Source organism: Micromys minutus (assembly GCF_963924665.1).
Source record: "Micromys minutus genome assembly, chromosome: X".
Classification (NCBI taxonomy): domain Eukaryota; kingdom Metazoa; phylum Chordata; class Mammalia; order Rodentia; family Muridae; genus Micromys; species Micromys minutus.
The window spans coordinates 10,471,363-10,493,603 of NC_137970.1; the positions used below are offsets into that span (position 1 = coordinate 10,471,363).

At 37.4% G+C, this 22,241-nt stretch overlaps 1 protein-coding gene across 3 annotated transcripts in view; it reads right to left on the reverse strand.

The window, feature by feature from the left end:
- The window catches only part of USP9X (ubiquitin specific peptidase 9 X-linked), a 103,000-nt gene extending 81,762 nt beyond the window's left edge, over nt 1–21,238 (reverse strand). For 2 of the 3 annotated variants that reach the window (XM_080910607.1, XM_080910605.1), the window contains exons 1-2: nt 20,522–20,628; nt 763–1,016 (exon numbers count right to left, since the gene is read on the reverse strand). In XM_080910607.1, the coding sequence (XP_080766733.1) occupies nt 763–858 (96 nt within the window). In that variant the 5' untranslated portion in view covers nt 859–1,016; nt 20,522–20,628. Of the gene's footprint in view, nt 1–762; nt 1,017–20,521; nt 20,629–21,150 lie in introns of those variants that run through there. The other variant, XM_080910606.1, reaches the window with a different exon arrangement.
- Between the last annotated feature and the right edge of the window lie 1,003 nt (nt 21,239–22,241).

The window sequence follows — 22,241 nt, forward strand, 5'->3', positions numbered from 1 at the left end:
AGGAATCACAACTAGAAGCCTTATGTACACTGATTGAGAATACATATTACCTTAAGAGCTTTAGGGCACACAAATACTGACACCAGTATCTATGCTATGTATCATCACTATTAAATTTATTTACTTATTCACTTTATAATCCAATGTCAGTCCTTCCTCTCCTCACATAAGTCTTCCCCCCCATTTCCCTTAGGAGAAGCCCCACTCTGGGTGTTAACCCCCCATTCCCCCTCCTTATTTTACTTGATCCTCAAACAATGCTATAAAGTTCCATTACTGTTATCCATATTGTATAAATAAAGAAACAAGATTAGAGATTACAATTTACCTACTCATAAAGCTAGTATGGTGCAAAGGTGAAATATGAACACCAATAATAATGATACTTCAGTACATACTCTTTAAAACTATTTTAGATTGACAATTAATGATTTTGTGTATATGGCATACAAAATGGAATTATAATTTACGTGTCCCATAGGCTACACTAAATCATACAATGGTTTCTCCCAAAACTGACACTAAGCTTAATTCATTCATTTTATTGAAGACTGATAATGTAAGACATCTGAAAATTAAAACAAAGAAAACAATGTTGCTTTCATAACCCAAGTTTTTTGCTACTGAAAGCCTTATTTACTTTTCTTAAAACATTCATTTTATGGTTACTTGACAATTCTTTCTATCACATTTCCTTACTCAGCACTCCAGAGTTTAGGAGACATTGCAATGTGGCTTTAACTAGTATCTTTGATTTCTTACCTGATTCTGTTGGAGGGGGGGCTGAGACTGTCCATCAGGAGCTTGGCCCTGGTTGTCATTCCCTCCAACCGGAGAGCCACGAGTCGTGGCTGTCATACTCGACACAGGGCAGATCTTTGCAATTTTGTCTGTTTATGTAGTTGTCTTAAGAAAAGAAATTATAGTCCACTTATAGAAGATGAAGTACCAGCATTTGTCAGTCTTAAAAGTTTCCAATTCAAGAATAAAACATCTTGCAGAGACCATTGCATAACCTACAAGTAAAAGAGAAAAGAGAATATTTTATTGTAGATATAACAATCATGAACTAAAAAAACTATTCAAGTTTAGTATCACCAGTAAATTAAGTCAAGAGAGCATGGCTATATAAATGACAGGTAAAACGTGAAACACTAAAGCTTCATTACTATATTCAACTTAAATAATGGTATTGTAGCCATTATACCACAAAAACCATACAAGTGTAGTTGTATCAAATAATTTCAATTTTCTTCTGGAACTTCAAGTGTATCAAAAAGTTAGCTGCCACTTGTTTAAATCATGGAATGGGTTACTGGCTAATGCCTTAAGTATATTGCAAACAACATGTATACTCAGGATGTAAAGCACAAACTCACTTGGAAATTTTAAGACACATTACTCATCTAACAAAGACAGCAACAATTTCTCCAACACACACAGATACACAACAGAGATACACACACACCTAAAAAAGAAAACAAACAAGCAAACCTATCTTGAATCTCAGATTCCATAATTATAAGAAATCTACACTGTTATTATTTATATCCTACCCTTATTCCCAAACCAAAGACCTTGAACCCTATCACACATTTTGGAGGGAATTTTTGTTAACTGTGTAACCTACTACTCCAATAGAACCAAATTCATCAAGTAATTGTACCTTTCCACTTTTGATAAGGTTTTCATTACAAGCACTCCTGGTGCCCTCTCAAGGCAACAGGTGCCAATCACTTAGCAGCAAGCATTCTTTGCAACCTAATAAAAGTGCACAGAATACAACCAAAACTTTAATTTCAATTATTCTACCACCGAGTTTCCTTTTGGTCTTTTCCAAGAGGTATTTTTAATAGTGCTGACGTCCAGATTCCTCATTAGGTACAATCGGGCCTATTCAAGTGCACTTTAAAAAGAAACCAACCAACCTCCTCTGATTGAGTCTAATGTGCCACTAGATTGAGAAACTGGATCTTTATATTTTGGTCTAATTTTCACCACTCTCACATTCCCCAGAATAGCCCATGTACCCTAAAATTGAAATATCACCTAAGCCAGTCAAGGTTCTTACTGGTTCTTTGAAAGACTGCTACAAGTATTTTGCAAAATTTCTACTCATAACCTGGCTTAAGCCATTCAAGATCAGCATGGCATTAAAACGTATTTGGAGCTCTTGTACTTCAGCACTGTAGCAATAAAGTACAACAGATGTTCAAGAACTTTATACAGCTTATTTGTTTCTCCCAGTCTGTGCAGTACAGAAGGTATTATTTTCCTCATTCTAGAGACAAAAAATTCTGCAGATTATTCAAACCTATTCAAAGCCATATCTAACTTGTGTCTAACTCTACATTCTATCTCCTTATAGTAAAAAAGAAAGTGTACCTTATCAGTAGGTTAATGAGGAAAATGTAAATAAAAATCTTAATACCAATTAAAATAAAATGTTCTACCCTAGGCAACATTCACAGACAGCAGGAGAATTTGGACAGATGTATCTTTGAAAATTAAAAATTAAGGGCTAGGCTGCAGTAAACATTAAAGGGATATTTTCAGTTAAAGAAGAAAAAGTTCTGGAAATGGTGACTGCTTATAGGTCTTTGATAGAAAACTTTTTTTTCCAATATTTCATGTGTATGACTGTTTTGCTACATGTATGTTTGTTCATCATGTGCAAGCAGTGAACTCAGATACCAGAAGAGGGAGACATGCTTTTGAAATGGAGTTAGCTACCACCAAGAGTTAGTTCAGAAACCAAACCCAAGCCTTTTTGATTTCCTGGAACTTGAGTTATAGGCAGTTGGGATCAGTCATGTGAGTCCTGGGAACTGAACCCTGGTCTTCTGCAAAGGCAATAAACTGCCAAGACATTTCTCTAGCCCATACATTCATAAACACAGGCACACGCACATACACACACCTCTCCCTTCCATCTGTACAATATTCAAAACTCGGCATCAATAGACAAACCACAACTACTGGGCAAAAGTGATGAGAAAAATCACCCCAGACAAAAGTACCAAATAAACTACTAAGGGGCAAAACTACAGGAACCTATCAAAAATTTTTGATTTAGAGACCTTTCACAAAATTGGACTTTTCCAATGAGGAATGATTTCCTCATATTATTTTTCTAAAACATAACTAGGCATATTAATAAGAAATATGGCTTTTAAAAATTATAAACTGGATAGCTCAATGTGTAAAATACTTGCCATACAAGCATGAATGAAGATCTAAGTTCAATACTCAGTACCCCCATGAAGAGCAAGGTAAAACAGCACATGCTTGTGATCTCAGCATTGGGAGGGTAGAGACAGGAGGATACCTGGAGTTTGCTGACCAGCTAGCTACTCTAGCTGAATTGCCACCAAGTCTGGTGACCCAAGTTGGATCCCTATGGTGGAAGGAAAGATCCATTTTCTGTAGGTTGTCCTCTTACTTCCACATGCATGCATTCACACATACAATAAGAAATCTGAAGGGAATGGAGACACAGCATTTAAGAGCACTGGCTGCTCTTGAAGAGAGGACTCAGGTTAAATAGATTTCTAGCAGCCACATGGCAGTTCATAATCTTCTCTGATTCCAAGATGATCCTCTCTGCCCTTCTCGAGCACCAGGCATGCATGTGGTATACAGACAAAACATGTAGGTAAAACACCCAGACACATAATTGTTTAAGATTAAAAAGTATTAATTATTACCAAAATAGTTAAAACCCTTTTAATTTTAAAAAATAAGGTACACAGAAAGAAAGATAGGTCAATATTGACCTCCAGCATCCACACCCACATATAAAAATTTATAAAAATTATTCCACATAATGAAAGGTCATGCTACAAAGTTTGAAAGACAGTAATTTGTTTTAATTTTTTAATTAATTTATTTATTTTATGTATTTGAGTGTTCTATCTACATGTATGCCAGAAGAGGACATCAGATCACACTATAGATGGTTATAACTCACCATGTGGTTGCTGGGGATTGAACTCTGGACCTTAAGCCATCTCTCCCGCCCAAGACAGTGCATTTATAATTTAACAGTTTAGTCCATAGCCAAGAATGCAAATATCTCTAAGAAATTTTATTTTAAAAGATTTAAAGTTCTCTGGTAGTGGTAGCACATGCCTTTAATCACAGAGCTCTGGAGGCAGAGGCAAGCAGATCTCTTTAGCTTGAGACTAGCTGCACAGAAAAGCCCTGTCTTAAAAACTAAACAAGAAAATTAAATTTACAGTTATTTTAGAATAGAGTGTTAAAGTATACAAACAAAGTATGATTTGTTTTTGTTCAGGGGACAATTTGCTAAGACTCAGGTCTCACCTACCATGTAGGTCATGGAGATTGAACCTGGGTTTTCAGGTTTGATGGCAGAGACACCTCTATCGGCTGACTGGTCAGTAAGCAATTTTTTATTTAATCTTTCTTCAAGAATAAAATTATTTCATTGTCCTAGCCCCCAATACTCACATAATTATCAGTATATGAAGTTATCATTCTGAATTCTTATTGGTTCCCAACATTAAGAACAAGGTTCCAAGTGTAATGACAGTTCTAAACAACTTTACAACCAAACAGTTTAGAAATTGAAAATAAAGATGTTTAATTACTATTATATTCCCATGTCAACTAAATGTTCATATTCTATCCTCAACACTACTTAAAGCTCTCTTCATGTATTTTGTAACTAAGTCACTATATCTATCTATAACTAAGACTAGTTCCTAAGGATATCTTTTCTAGAAGTCACTGCAACAGACCTGTACCATGCATGCACTTGAAATTCCTTACAGCAACTGTAATGTATTCACTCAGAAATGCTTGATAATTAACCAAATACTCTTATTCAGACTTCCCCCAAGTTTATCAAGTCCTAAATATACAACTATATATACAACAAAACCTTTGATCACAACAAATCTACCATATATCAGTTAAGAACAGAACCTGGTATTTAAATCACCATGGTTTCATTCCAGAAGAGCACACCAAAGAACATTGGGCTCTCCCCTTCAAGTTACTGCTATCTTCTTGGGAGAAAAACACAGCTAGATTTCTTATCACATCCAGCAACAGGCTCTATTACAAGAAGACTGTCTGGGATCTTTTGTTCCATCTAAGCCCTACTTATGAGGCAAAGTTCTACTCCAAGGGCAGCAAGCCAAGAATACTACCGTACTAATGGCTCTTACCCTGTCTCATCCATAGGTTCAAGATCCCAAGGCAGAAGAAAGGCTAAAAGCCACATGGTAGATGCTGCCTCCATGCAGATGTCTGCTAAAGTAGGGGCTTTAACTATAAGAGAACCCAGCTATAGTCTGCTTCTTCAGTTCTGAAGAGGTATAAAGGTTCTACCGGGGGAAAGAAAATAAAAACAAAAATCTAAGTTCTTCTATTGTAAACTGGCTTTATTTCAATTAAGATTCTGGTAGCTCCATAAAAGCCAATAAAATCCACCCAGCTAGCAGTTTACCAAAGAGAATCAGGGAATGGAGCTGCAAACCATCCTGGGTCAAAAACAAAACCTCAAGAACCAGCAAAAAAGATTATCCCTGGAAAATGAGAATTTAATAGGATCAGACTGGAGAATTTTATAACCTAAAGCATCATGTAAAACAATAGAGCAATCAGTAAGTAATTAGTAAAAGCTAATATTTGGGTTGAAGAGTAGGCAGGCAAAGACAAGACACATATAGTGCTTGTTAGAACACTTAACAGATAGACCACAGAGATTCCAAAAATGACAGGAAAGATTGTTCAGCTAGCTATTACATAAATAAACCAAACAAAAAACAAAGCCCTGGATGTGGCAAAGTAAGTAAAAATAATCATTATCCAATGTACTACATTGTATAAAGGGTCCATTTTTACATTAGAAATTAAAATACATGAAAACAAACAAATGTTTGATCCACCTACAGGAACAAAAAAAAAAAAAAAGCCTTCAAAGAGTCCAGATGCTCAACTCAGCAAGACTTCAAAACAGCTCTTGTATGTATCCTCAAAAAAATTAAAGGAAAGCATGGTACTAGGAAAAGAAAATGTGATTGTATCCTTTAAAGGTGAACTGTCAATAAGATACAAAACCCAAGACCCAAGTCAAAGGCGTGGGCTTGAAAAATATAAGTGAAATTAAAAATTCACTATAATCATCAAGTTTGCAGATTGTTAGATAGTAATCTGAAAAGCACTGAGAGCAAAAACCAACCAAACAACAACAAAAATAAAAAACCCCAAGAACAAATTATTGATGAAATTATGGTCAAAACCTCCATGTAAATCAAACTGACACCTTGAAAGAGAAAAATGTAATGTGAAATTATTTTGTTTACTCTTCACTGATTTAAAAGCATAAAAAGCAAATTTCAATAGTTTAGGATTTGGCAATGGATTTTCCTTATACCACAAGCAACAAAAGGAACAGACAAAGCAGACTTAACTAAAATTACAAACTCGGAAGACTTGGGTTGTAGCACAATGGGAGAATGTAAGCACTGTATTTGAATGGGCACTAAACTCAATCTCTAGCATTAAAAATTAAAATTAAGGGCCAGCCAAATGCCTGAGCTTTAATGAAGATAGGGCGGGAGTGGTAATAAAGATAAGGAAAAATTAGAATCCCTGTGTGTTGCTTCCAAAGAGAGGTAATTTTACCAAGTGTGGTGTGACACATGTCTTTAATCGAAGCACTCTGGAGACAGAGGCAGGCAGATCTCTCAGCCTGAGGCTATCCTACTCTACAAAGTTCCAGGTTTAGTAAAGGCTAGCTTGTGTAGTTAAGACTCTCAAAGTTGTATAAGCCATGACATGCATGAAAATTTAGTGTATTATTTTATGAAATAAAATGTGAAATAAGCCAGTTAGAAAAGGATACAAATACCATAATATCATTTATGAGGTACCTAGTCATCAAATTCATAAAGCAGAATTGTGATTGTTGCCAGCCTTCCTCAGTCATGCTATTGTGTAGCTATAACATTATTGTCCCATTCTTTTTGGCTTTGTCTAGCTACATGCTCTGCTTTTAGAATTTGTTTTCTTGCAGTTCTACCTGAGTTTTATATGTGCTTTGCTTTAACCTTGTATCCTAACTCAGAACTTCAACCCTTGCATGTACCTCCCCATCCCTTCTATTCTGTTACCTTTAAAAGGGTCTTATACTTTGTCAGGAATTGAGGACCTTTTCATTGTGATGTTGATGTGTTTGTTTTGTTGTTGGTTTTTTTTTGGGGGGGTGGGGGAAGACAAAAAAAATTTTTCTCTGTAGCCCTGGGCTGTCTCTAAAACTGGCTTTGCAGACCAGGCTGGCCTCAAACTCATAAATCCACGCACCTCTGCCTCTCAAGTGTTAAGACTAAAGGGGTATGCCACTACAAAAAGTAAGACAGAGTTTGGGTAACCAAACTGCTCTTAGTTTTACTGTTTCTCATAAATCCCATTATTTTTCCAAGGCTGATTTGCAGAACATAGTTTTTTTTCCCCCTTCTTCTTTCAGCAATGCATAGTACAATATAACAGGATCTCAACAAGTTCTTCAATTTCCAAGTATCACTCATTCTCTCCAGGTGGCTAACACCTCCAGAGATTATTAGAAAACTTTAATGGAGAGGATGTGCAAGTGCAGGGAACATGCAGAAGGAACCCAGTAAATATATTTTTCAAAATGCAGATTAAATTATTATTCACTCTTGACAAATCTTTGAACTTTCGAAGGTTCCTTAAGAATAGGATTTCTAGACGGGGGATCCCCAAATTATAAACACTACCAAGATTTTCTGCTTCTGATATACATTGTCACAATTGCTATAGATGATTTATGAAATACAAAATTTCAACATCTTTATATAACATTGCTGTATATTATGTTGCATTAACCCAAAACTCTACTATAGTTGATAGTTACATTATCCTTTGTGAAAACTGAATTTCAAGTAAAAAAAAAGTTAACCTCTGAAATTTAATTCATCGTGTCTTAATATTCCTATCAGAGTTTGTTCTGGTTCTAAAAAAATCTTAATAGTGGGGAAATTAAATAAGCCAGTAACAAGATGACATCAAAATTAGGCAGTTCTACACAACTTACTAATTATCTGTGGAATGAAAGAAAATACAAACTAACCACCCTTTGAAGTACAAATCTATCTTTCCATTTAATAGAGAAATGACTTAGTAATATGTAACCAATTGTGATTCTAGTTCATTTGATCATACCTGCTAGGTTTTTATCAATGCTAAGCTGGTTCAAGTTGGCTAATTCCAGTTCTACATTTAGAGAATCTTTTAATTACTTTCTATTATAAATATTGCTAGGGAATCTGGGCATGGTAACATGCCCCTTAATTAAAACACTCAGGAGGCAGAGGTAGATTGCTGAGTTCAGGGCCAGCTGGGTCTACAGAACAAGTTCCAGAACAGCTAGGGCTACCCAGATAAACCTTTGTGGGGGGGGGGGGGACAAAATTAAAAAGGAAATGTTACTTTATACAGAAACAAAATTTAAAATTAAATTTAGTTATATAAAATCAAACACACACACACACACACACACACACATACACACACACACACACACACACAAAGTCCAAACAAACCTAATAATATAACTTGACAGATTTGGAAGTAGTTGTGACTGCTAGGTTAGAATTCATGAGCCTACATGGGTATACCAAAACTATCATGCCATGTAGAAGATAGCTTTCTTACTTCTATTTCTATTACTACATCACTCTGTACACATTATGCTATAATATCATTTGTTCCTGGCACTAACATACCATTCATGTGTGAAATTTGCCTGCTATTCTTATTATTCCAGAAATCAACAGATGAAAAGACTTATTTTTTAAATGGTAAGCACTATGTGAAAAACACACAAAAGAAATCTATAGAAAACCTCAACTAAAGGGATTTAGGTAGGGATGGCTCAATGAAAATTTAGAATTTGGAAATAACCAGCCAAAATGAAGGTGATTCTACATCCATTCTGCCCCTAGACATGTTAACATTGTGGCACTCCTTGCTGCCATAGAAAATTTTTTCCTACCATCAAAATGCTATTTTACCTTGTCACTGCTTTATTAATTACAGTTCTGCTTCCTGAAACGTAATATAAAGTTAAATTCACCACTATCTACCTTAACATCTTTCTAAAAAAATTTTTTTTAATTATATATAGTTTGGGGTCTATTTACAACAAAAAGATACATACTTTTACCAAAAATTTATTAAATCCTTGCAAAGGGTACAAGAGCACAATAAACTTCAATCCCAAAACATTATCAGCCAACATACATGAGAAGCGTTGATTTAAACCATAAAACATAAATCACGTATCAAGCAATAAATCCTTCTGTAATATGTATTACCTACCCTACTCTCGAAAGGGCTGCTTAAGATGAACTCAAAGTTATAGCTAACAGACTGTTTTTCCAGACAGGGTTTCTCTGTGTAGCCTTAGCTGTCCGGGAACTCAAAAGATCCACCACCTTTCTCTGCTTCCTAAGTGCTGGATTAAAGGTGCCCTACCACCGCCAGGTTGTCAAAAAACTTTAAAAGTGACAAACAGAATGACTTCAGAACACCAAAGACTTCACTTAATAAAAATCTTAAAGCAGATAGAGCATTACTAACTTTATGCACATATTTTTGCCTGCATCTCCCACAATTGGACTGGTTATGCAACATATGTAGAAGAGTAAAGGATGTGACAAAGGAAACTAAACAATTTCAAACTGTTTCCCATTAATAAAATTATCTCAGTGTAATACAAATCATTTTATCTGAATTATACAACTGAATGAGTCTTCCTATATTTAAAGCTGTACAATTACAATTCCAGAATATTTTTATCATCTACAAGAGAAAAACCATACCAAAGCTAAGTGAGTAGTAGCTCAGTAGCAAACAGTATGCAAGAAGCCCTGGACTCCATTTCCAGCACCAGAAAGAAACAAACCATACTCCCATTCCCTACACCCTCCCTTGATCTACTTTTTGCCTTCTGCAACTGGTTTCTTTCATTTCAGAATGTTTCAAAGTTCATGAAAGTTGAAGCATATCAGTACTTCATTTTTTATCATTAATATTTCATTGTATGGTATATATTTTTATGAATATATTTACTATATGAGGATGTTTGGGATGGTTTTTGTCTTGTTCCTCAAGACAGGGTTTCTCTATGAAGCCCCAGCTATCCTGAAACTCACTCTGTAGACCAAGCTGGCCTCAAACTCAAAGAGATCCACTTGCCTCCCAAGTGCTGGAGTTAAAGGTCCATGCCAGGACCTATGCCAACATTTCTATTAGTACAAGAAAAATCACTGAAATCAGAATGTCCACCAACATAAGAATGGATAAATTAAATGATGCATTGATATATGTGCACATAACTGCAGTAGAAAGGTCAAAATATGTTTTGGAGTAATAAGGGAAGCTTCTAGACTAATATTAAAAATGTTCTGTATAACCTGATTGGTGACTATACAGGTAAATTATCTGTTAAAAACTAAAATTTTATAGGAGATTAGATGCCATTCTAAAGATCTAAACTTTCTTGTTTACAGCAGTCTTGTATGTTACTGATTGTGCAAGTATGGTCTGGGGGTTCCCTGGCATCTTTGAGATCCTTCTTAGTTAGATATTACTTGCCACAAAATATCATACCCAGCTGTCTTTCAGAGATGCAAAAATTATAAACCACCGATATTCTTCAGAATTCTTATTTTTGAGGAAGTCTTTTTTCATAAAAACATGTATACTGATAGGAAATGAGTTATTCTTAATTTTTATTATTTATTTGCATGTACTCATGGATACCTATGGAGGCCAGAGTGATTGATCCACTAGAACAGGGGTTATACCTGATTGTGAGATACCCAATACAAATCTTTGAAAATTATTAGGCTAAGTAATATAAGCCTTTCAGCACTTGAGGTGGAGGCAATTGGATCTCTGAGTTCAAGGCCAACCAAGACTACAGAGAGTTGCAGGATAGCCAGGGCTACACAGAAAAACACTGTCTCAAAAAAAAAAACAAAAAAAAAAAAAAATCAAAAAGAAATACAATAAGACCCAATAAGCTTGTTTGGTTAGCTCCCTTAAAAAAAAAAGTCAAAAGTAGGGTATCACTATTTTCTCTGAAAGCATGTTGGACAAAAATCACTGCTACTACATTTACCTGTGCACATTCATCTTCTACTGGGAAAAACATAATTTCCACTTAAATACTATTTTTTTTCCTAGTAGGCTACCAATTTTAAGCTGCATTAATGTTCTTGAAGCTTAAGCAAGATTTCAGATGAAAAAAAATGTGAACAAGTTTTGGACTAGGGACATACCTCAGTAATAGGAAGCTTGCCTAGAATGTAAGAACTATGAATTTAATCCTTGGCACCACAAAACAGCAATGATTATTCAATCAAGGTTTACGCTGTCTGTCAAAAAATTATACCTCTACACCACCAAATCTATGGTCCCTAAATTCACACTGCAAGCTACTGACCAACTATAATTAGCCCATAAGATTCTGGGTTTTTTTTGTGAAGCTCTCCAGACTCCGTGTAGGTATAGAAGCAAGGTAAGGAAGTATTCAAGTTGTATTATCCCTCTGCTCTCCAAGCACTTTGTTAATCCAACTTCTGTTTTACCCTTTCCATTCTTTTACTTGAAAAATTACTCCAAACTCCATGTCCCCTCTACTTTTCCACTGACTAACCCAATTCTCACTAAAAAGGGGGCTCTTTGGGAAAGTAAATAAACCCTACAAAAATAAGCAATAAAATTACAGCTACCTTAAACAGAAAATTCACCTATTTTTAAAGATTCAAACTATTTTTAAAGTAGCAAAGTAATACCTAAACAAATATGAAGAGCCTATAGTTAATGCTTTCTGGTACCAGGTCCTGAACCTCTTACACATAGAGGACAAAGGTGATAAATATATTTAGATAATTCACCCTTTAATATAAAGGTACACATTGAACGTCATCCTTCTATAACCCAGATTCTGCTCTGTGACCTTTCAACATGGCTTATATGACTTATTAACTTCAATGCATAGTAGGAAGGGGAAGCTCTCACAAAAAATAAATTTATGGGAAGATTCTTTGGTCTTCATTCAGCTACACAACCACAATCACTTTCCCCAGTCAGGCCTGGTGGTTCCTAACTATAATCCTAGCACTCCTGAGGCTGAAGCAAGAAGATCACAGGGAGCTAGAGGCCAGAAGAGATTATATGTAAGTTTCTGACTCAAAGAGAAAAGAAAAAACAGCCAGGCATGGTGGTGCAGGCCTGTATTTTCTACCAGCACTTGGGAAGCTGAGGCAGGAGTGTCAGTAGTTTTGAGACCAAAACCATGAAAGCCTGTATCAAAGTCAACAATGAAAATAAAAAAGAATACCCCCTCCTCAAGTGTACTTCCTTATCTTCCTTCAAAGAATTCAAATCTCTCAAAGCTAAATAACAGCGTTTCCCCACTCTCAGAATGGAGGAATTTATAAAATTCCTGATTACCTTCAATTGTCAAATAAATAAAAACCATGGGCTGGGCATATAGCTCATTTGGTGTAGTACTTGTTCTGGTAATAGTACAGCCTTGGTTTAATACCCAGCAGCACTGCATAAACCCTGCATGGCAATACACTCCTGTAATCCTGGCATTCAGGAGGAGGTAGGAGGTTTAAAGTAGCATTCACCTACACAATGAGTTACAGCCTAGCCTGGTATACATAAAACTATATCACAAAAAACAAACTACTACTACAAAAAAGCAGAAACTCTTTTTTTAAAAGGAGAAGAGAGCGTATGGGAAATAAATGTTAAAAAAGTGAATAGGACATTTTTAAAGTGGGAAATAAAGTTGTAAAGTCGTATTAAAATCAACTTCATGATTAAGTTTTGAACAAAAAAGTATCTACAAAAGTATAGTAAAGAGATAAAACTGATGACTGGCAAGAATGATGACAGATGCCTGTATTTCCAGCTACCTGAAATAAGACTAATTTCATAATCAGAAAAAATTAACTGTATAACACTCCTAAAAGCTTTCCATCAAATATTCAATTACAGCTTAACAGTCTTGAAAGAGAACTTTGATATTTAAATTTTTATATCAAATGAAGTCTTTAATATTTGATAATACAGTTTTCCAATTTAGCTTACATCACTGGCCTCCTTTTAAAATTGAATTGGCTCAAAGATTCTAATGAAGTAAATATGGAGACTAATTTTAAATTCATGGTTGGAGCAATTTTTTTTTTTAAAACCTTATATTGTTATTACCTGGTATAGTTCCTAATACACAGTACAACCCAGTACATAAAATGTATTTACTATATCATTGAACTTTAAGCAAAAAGCAGAATATTCAAGATAGAACTAGACTATAATAGACTAATAAAGTAGGGTAATTAATGGAGTGATTCTCCTGGGGTAACTCCCTACCTGGGAACTTTTTAGAAGCAGGCTCTAGACCTCCACTGCAGACTAACTGAACTAAACTCTGGGAATGAACAGAAAATTTTGAACAAGCCCTTCAGGTCTGGGAACCACTTCTCTAAACCAGGTCAGGCAAAACTAGGGTGACAAACTAAATCCAACCTCTTGGTTTGTTTTTTGTTCAACCTACAAGATGAAGAATGACTTAACACTAAAATATTTGCAATTACCTTGAGAGAACACTAGCTTTAAATCCCAATTAAAATAATGCATTATACTCTTGTTTTTTCTCATTATACTTAATGTGTCCAGTTACATTTTTATTTCAACATACAACTCAATGTCCTCAATTTTTCCTCTTGGCCCACAAAGTCCAAACTATTATTATCTGACTTCTTATAGAAAAAAGGTTTGCCTAATCTTTTCCTTTGACTTGCATTATTATAAAGAAAAGCAACCCCATCCTTTTTTGCACTATTGTGCTCAAAAACAAACCACTCTGTTAAGGTTAAAATACAGGTCTAAACATCAACTGTCATGTTCTCTGGTGTCAAAGTTAGTAATAAACAGACTCAAGAAACTCATATAATTGAGAGTAAAGACAAAGAGAGACCTGTAACCAACCACCAAAATTTGTTGACTTTCAAAAGCCACCAGTCAGCAAAACACAAGGCACTAAAGACAGGAATGGGAGTGTTCCCCTTCTCTACCTTTGTTCCTGTTTTTCCCTTCCATATTCAGAATATACAGGTTGAGATTTATCATCTCTGTGCCTACTCTTTAATTTTACTGGTCCAGTGATCCTGGCTATCAGTCACTTCACTGCGTCAGTTTCTTGGGTGGTATAAGTAATGACCAAAGTAATAAAAACAATTATCATTTATCCCAATCTCGAGCCAGTGATACTTTGATATGAATAAAAAATTAAGACGATTTCAAATGCAGCATGGTCTTCACACAGGTCCCCCAACAATTGAAGCAAAGACTGTCCCTGAATCTGTTGCCTACCTGTGGATCCCTTTCCCCTTAGCTGGACCACCTTGCCTGGCCTCAGAGGAGAGGATGCATCTGCAGTAACCTGGTGTGCAGGAAAGGGGATACCCAGGGAGGGCTCCCCATTCTCAGAGAAGGGGAAGGGAGTTGGGGGATGATCTGTGTGAAGGGGTACTGGGAGAAGCTGATATTGGGATGTAAAGTGATTTTAAAAAGTAAGGAACTTTCAAGCCAACAAAAATACTGACCTCTAGAAGATAAGCTAAGTTATAAAATATAAAACATGAAAGGAGGAAGGCAACTACTTGGAAAAAGGATGAGAAAGGAGACAGAGGCAAGAACAGATAATAAGGAGGTATAATGATCAAAGTACACAATAAACATTTAGAAATCATGAAATTCATTTTGTACAATAAAATACACTTATTTTTAAAAACTAAAATCAAAACAGTTTTGTTTTGGCTTTTTTTTTTGGAGACATCTTGCTATGTAGCCACTAGCCTTGAACTCAAGAGTGCACTGGTCTCTGCCTCTGCCTCCCAGGTGCTGGGATTAAAGGCTTGCAACACCATGCCCCGCTGAAGTTTTCCTTTTGTTTAAGGGTTAGGTAACCCTGCTAATAAACAAACATGCAACTTTTAAAAAATTCTTTCAGAATATCAGCCCTGTGACACTTATTTTTACAATTAGTCAAAAGAAAATGAATTTTTAAAAAAAAAATCAGCCTGAGCAAGTTTGCAAGACCCTGTCTCAAAAAGTAAATAAAAGGTGGAAGAATGGCACTGGGGATACATAAAAGGTTGGTGGCAAAGAGAACACTTGCACAAGCATGTTCAAGGCCCTAGTTTCAATCCCTGGTACTGCAAGCAAATCAAATAGGACCCCAATTTTGCCATTCAGAGATATCAATAATGTTCTGCAAATACTTAAAAAGGACAAAATTTCTGACCTTAATATCCATTAACTGATGAATGATGCCAAAGATATTGGTTTTAAAAACAACTGGTATTTGTTAATTATGGAAATACCATCACAAAGAAGGTAGTCTATATTATACATGCTATCTTGGCTATGTTTCTTCATTTCACTGGGCCATTTTCTTCTTTGTTAAGAAGGTCTAGGTTCAGCAGTACAGTAGTGGTGCATACCTTTAAGCCTAGCACTAGAAAGGCAGAGGCAGGCAGATCAACTAGCCTGGTCTACAGCCAGGATTCTTACACAGAGAAACCCTTTGTCTTGAAAAACAAAACAAAACAAAAAACAAAAGACTAGACACATTCCAGAATTCCTCATAACAGAACTATCAAGGCTCAGCAGTTAGGAGTATTTGCTCTTTCAGAGCACCTACGTTTGGTTTCTAGTAAGCCATCTTGGGGCTTTACAACCACAACTCTTATTTCCAAGGGATCCTGTCTTCTTTGGGCCCTGAGCACACTGAATCCATGTGTGTATTTAACAGTCACACATGATAGATAGATAGATAGATAGATAGATAGATAGATAGATAGACAGACAGACAGACAGACAGACAGACAGACAGTCAGACAGTCAGACAGTCAGTCAGTCAGTCAGTCAGTCAGTCATTCAGTCAGGCCGGCAGACAGAAGATAGATGGGTGGGTAGGTAAGGTGACCCATGTCTGAGTTCCAGACCAGCCTGGTCTATACAGCAAGCACCAGGCTAACCAAGTGATTGACTGATTTTCTCTCTCCCTCCCCTTCCCCACCCAGTAAATAAAAGATAAGAAAAGAACTATCAGGTCAAGTGACTCCTCTAACTAGCATTCTCCTAATGCCAATGCTCAAAAAATTCATTTTCAGCTGGGCATAACAGGCTGGTATTTTAGCACTGGGAGGCAGAGGCAAGTGGATCTCTTGAGTTTAAGGCCAGCCTGGTCCATCTAACAAGTTCCAGGCCAGCCAAGGTTTCACACATGGTGAGACCCTATCTCAAAAAAAATATATCCTTCAATAGAGAAAATAAATTCAGATGTTATTTTAAAGAAACTGAAAATAGGACAATCCTATTGGTTTACACCTTAACAAGATCTACTACTTATATCTACCTAAATTAGTTTCTGTGAGACACACAAAATGATGCCAATTAAAGGCTAGGAGGGACTTTATAGATAACTAATCCAATGCCTCTCCTTTTATACAATTATAGTCGCTAGATCAATGCCTAAGACATGGCAGATACCAAATAGTTATCTGTGATAATTAGTCAATGCTTTAAAACATATTAAAAACATTAACTCTGGAGCTAGAAACCTTAATTCTTGAGAAGGTTCTCAAAACCAATGAATGTGTGAAATAATATATTTGAGTAACACCTGTGCAATCCCTTCTCACATACCTAATCAATCTTAATCTTAAGTGCTGAACTTCTCCCTATGTTTGGGTTTGAGTAAGAAATTTTTTATTGGCAAAATTAGGTTCAAGTATATTGCTAACAGAATACAAAATGCACAGGGCTGCAAATCCTCCCTTTTCCCTAAAATGAACTTCAAAATAACTCTCCTGTCCTGGGTGTCAAGACAGAACTCTAATCATTATTAGACTTGTACTCCAAGTACCTTTTACTTTGTCCTCTTTTTTTTTTTCTTTAAATGCCCAGTTCCTGCTCCGAACTTTATTTGTAATCTATAGAATAAGACCAAGACAAACATACTTTGAAAATGTTCCACAAATGATTCTGACACAGTTGAGGCAGAGAAATAACTGTTAGGCAATCACCCAGAATAAAATTGGAAATTAATCAGTGTGGCATGGCAGGTCCATACTCTCATGTACTTAGGAGGCTGAGGCCAATCTGTGCTTCATAGGGGACCAGTCAGAAAACACCAAACAACCAAGTTATTTGCTGAAGGTGTATATATGTACCTATGATACGTAGAGGACTTAGCATAGGTGTGCTTGAAAAATAAGTTAATAATTTCTTAGCCTTTTGGCAAAGATCCAGTATAATTTTAGATAAATATCTCATTTTAACAATATTAAAATTAAATAAATACATCTTTTCCCTAGAATACACTAGATATTTTAGCATCAATGACATGTGTCAGAATATTTCATAGTCTTTTTTTTCTACTTAAAAAAATTAGAGCCAGATGATGTACCAGCAAATACCTACAATCCCAGCACTTGGAAAGTAGAGGCAGAAGGATCAGGAATGTAAAGTCACCTTTGGCTATACAGCCAGTTTGTATCTAGCCTAGATTTGTGAGCTCCTGTCTCAAAACACTGAAACATAAATAATACAAAAGAACTTTAAAGATCACCAAAATCCCATTTTCTAAAAGTCACTAAAGACAGTTGAGGATTCTTATGTCACATTAAGAATGATCATAGAGACAGAGATGTTAACTTGATGATAGAATTTAACTGCCCTGGGATTCATGAGACCTTAAGGAAACGAGGCACATAAACCAAACATCTGTTGTGGCTATTTTCATTCTATAATTATCAACCAAGGCTAAAAAAATGCTAAAAGAAATCCTTAAATTTTTACTGAAAGTAAAATTTTAAATTAAATAAAATTCAGAGTTCTCAAACTGAAATTCCAATTTCACTGTATTTTGAGATAATACGAATTCCCAGGAAACAAATATATTTTCATTTCAGGAATGTAAGTTGCCTATTATTATTTTAGTCATAGAGTCACTGATAACCTATTACTCTGAACATGTTAGTAGAAATACAGAAGACACCTATTTGTCCTATTTTTCCATGACCAATCAAGCTATTTTTCTAATGTCAGACTATTTTGATAATGTTAAAATAAAGCAAAAGCTACTCTTATAGTCAACAAGAGGTTCTAAATTTCCTTTAAAATAGTATCATTTCACTAATATGGCACCTAAGTTAAAGTAGCACAAATGGTAGGCCCTCCACTGGTATTATAATAACAACAACGACGACAACTACTACTATATAATGTAATAAATGAGAATGTTTAAATGCTTAACAGTGTAATTAATACTAAATAGATGCTAATTATGCTGAAAATGGAAAGCAATTAGAAAAAAAATCCATTTTTTTATTTATCTATAAAAGTTCTATAATAATATGCAGTAACTCCAGTTTTAACTCTGATACAGTATCAGAATCATACACAGTATTCTTAAAATATAGCTTTTATTTAGTCCCATATCAGATAAACAAAACCATTCCCAAGTGATTATAATATCCAGAGTTGAGTATGACTGCAGTAAATCCTTCCCAAATACTGTTAGAACTTGTAAAATCACAAGACAGCAACAAATAACATGGTTCTCAACAATGCAGAGCCTAAAACAATAAAATGGAAACTAGACCTGTTTCTTAATTTTTGAGAACCATTTCAAGATTCAGAAAATTTATCTGCAAGAAAATACAATGTGCAAACTAATAAACGTGTTGTGAGCTTTTAAAATAAAATTCAAGTATTTCAACAACCACAGAATATTTCACTTCATAGGGGATCAAAGAATAATCCATATATATACATGTGTATCACACACTTGTTTGTGAATTTTAAGTGTGTGTGTGTGTGTGTGTGTGTCAGAGGGGTGTCAGATCCCCTGGAGCTGGAATTAGTTTGCAGGCTGACTAATGTGGGTGCTAGAAATCCAACTTGGATTCTCTGTAAGAACAGTATGTACTCTTAACTACTAAGCCATTTCTCCAGTCCCAGACACCCCTATATATTTCAAGTAATTTTCTCTCACCTGCTTTAAACAAAGACTGGTTCCAATAATCAAATTCTAGAAATAAAAAAACTTTAAAAATTGATTCATTAAATGGAAAAAATAAATGAATAGAATGTTTTCATGTGTCCAACTAATCAATAACGAAATGACTGGCTTATGACAAACATCCATAAGTAGCTTTACAAATATTATGTCAAAAATAATTTAAAGAGACAACACTAAATCACTCTTGCAGAGATTATCAGAAAATGTATTTCAAAAGGCTAGAAGACAAAAACAAAAAGAACCAAAGTAAATCCTAATGGATGGAGCATTCCACTGATGGGCAGAAAACGAAGGGATCCCCATTGAAATGCTCCATAATTTAAGGATAAAATCTGCTTTTCAAAGCTGCTTTCAAAAAAAGAAAAACAACAACAACTAAGATTATTATTGTCCATGCTGTTCTGTTCTGGTCCTTAATCCTTCCAGATCATTAGATTCTACCAAGGTCAGCAAACAAAAGGAAGAAACAGCAGAACATTAAGATAACAATGTATTTTTGTGTAGAGGTAAGAAAAAGCATGAAGACATTCATACAGCTTAAAAGATGGGCTGTTTAGTGAGAGGGGGAAAAAACGTATTTTTCTTCACCCTTGAAACATTAAATTCCAAATACTTCTGGCTTAAATTCTGCCAAACACTGGAACAATAAAGTATAAAGGGTTAAAGTCGCATGTATGACAAAGCAATTAAGTTTAAACGTTGCAAAAATAAATGTTGCTATCTGTGTATATTTAACACTAAATATTCTAATTATTGGAAGGTATTTTGTTGAAGCCAAAATGGCAGCCTGGTGATTCAGTAGACTAGAACGATCTAAAGAAGAGTTTGTAGTCCCTATTTTTAATTAAGTTCAAGTGTACGACCTAGTCATAGTTAACCAATCCTTATAATAAAGGAAACTAATGAGCTGAAGAGTTCCCACGTAACTACACTCAAATTAATCCCTCATAAGTCAAATTATACAGAAATGGAAGGCTGGTGGGTTTTAAGGTTAAAAAAATTTACTTCGAATACCTCTCTCTCCTTCCAACAGAAACAAGAAAATATTACCTAAACGCACAATTCCTTCATTTACAATCAACGACCCACTGCGGCAATTACACACACCTGTAAACTGTGGCTGTGAAAACTCAATTAACGGTGTTAACTACAGAATTTCCAAAATAATCTTAAGCACGTCATATCAAAAAATATTATCATTCCAGTCTCTGAAGAAATCTAAACAGAAACAAAACCCCAGCTTCGCACCTGTTTAACTTAAATATTTTACAATGAATGAAAAACAAACCATTTATCAAGCCTGAAGCCTCACATCACAAGCAATCTGAAGGTTTTATTAAAACTTGCACATACTAGTATTTTCTTTCGTCGTCTTCTTTTTTCTTGTTCTTCAGGATAAGCTAAAAATACAAAGGTGGTAGGTAGGTCTACTCTCGCTTAGAAGCGATTTCAGCATCAAAACATCCTTCCGGGCCTTTGGCCCTGAGCAGATGAAGCGGGGCGAGGGAGGTGTGGGAGAGCGATAACCGGCTCAGACTTCCCAGGGCACGGGGCCACCGAGCGACTGCGGGTTATCGCGGGAGGGCGGAGAGGAGGCAAAGTAGTCCGCAGGCCTGATAGCCAGGCGTCGCCAAGGCCTAGCACTCCCGCTCCAAATCACTCCACCTCAGTAATGGCGTTTGGTGTCAAGTGGAACAGGCTGAGGGCGTCCGCGGCCGGGTTAAGGGGCGCGCGAACCAACCGTCACCGTCCCCGCCCCCACCCCCGGCGCGGCCGCGCGCCGTCGCGCGCTCCGAGCCGACCTTCCGCGCGGGTGGAGGGGCGGCACGCCGCGCCCGGAGTCTCCATCCTCCTCCTCCTCTCCACTCTAGTCAGGACGGGAAGGGGGAGGAAGGGGAGGGCCAGAGCCGTCAGCCATTTTCCCTGCCAGTCCAAAACACACACACACACACCGACACGCTCATTCACAGACACAGACATACATGCTCACGGGACACCGACCGCGCGCACGATGAAGCCTCTCGCGCGTTCGCGTTGACCCGGCCCCGGGGCGACAAGGCAAGACCCCACACACCAACCGTCAGTGGCCCCCAAGGGAGGGAGCTCTTACGCACGCACACCCCCTCGCGCCGTCCTCCCCACCCCTCCAGCCAGCTGTAGGCCCCGGAAAGGCGAGTGGCCCCGGCACCGCCAAGCTAAGTACTCACCAAACACAACACAGGAGTCTTCTAAGAAGCAGGACACGCGGAGGCGGGAGACAAAATGCAAAAGCTCGATCCCCTGACGAGGCCTAACCTGGGAGCATCCCAAGCCAGAGGCTGACGAGGGACAAAAATACGAGAGTCTGCGGATGCCCGGCTCGCGGCGCTCTACGCCTACCGACAAGGAGTCCGCCCCTCACCCGGGCCGCCTTAGGGCAGCGGTGGCTACGACCGCCTCCTCCCCTCTCTCTCAGCCGGTGGCGGCCCTCTTCCCCCTTCTCCCCTCAGGCTGGGGCGCTCTCTGAGCTCAGTCAAGCTCCGGGCAGTGCGTTTCTCCTGCGTCACCTCCTCCTGCTCCTCCTCCTGCAGCGGCAGTTTCACCTTCCCCTAGTCGCCGCCTCTGTCCCCCCACTCTGGGCCTGCTCGCTTTGCTGGGGTTCCTCTCCTCACTCCCGTCACCGACCCCAAACCCTGGGGCTGTAAAGGCGGCCGCCTCTCTTGAGGGAGAGGCGGCGGCCGGCTCCTGCGAGGCCTGAGAGCCGCCGGTGTAAGGCAGGGAAGGGGTTCGGTGGGACAGAGATGGGGGCCCGAACGGCCGTTTACCGAGAGGTTGCGGCTCCGCCACCGGCGGAGTCTAGCTTTCTCAGCTTTGGGTACCACAGACTCGTCAATATGGCGGACCCAACAAATCAAAAAAAAAAAAAAAAAGAAGAGACAAAAAGAAAAAGAAAACCCGCACGGCCAGTGGCAGTGGCGGTAGTGGCGGCGGCAGCGGCAACGGCAGCGGCAACGGCAGCGGCAGCGGCAGCAGCGCAGACTCCCACTAGTCTCAGCACCGCCCAAGCCTCAGAACTTCTCCGCCCCCGTCAGGG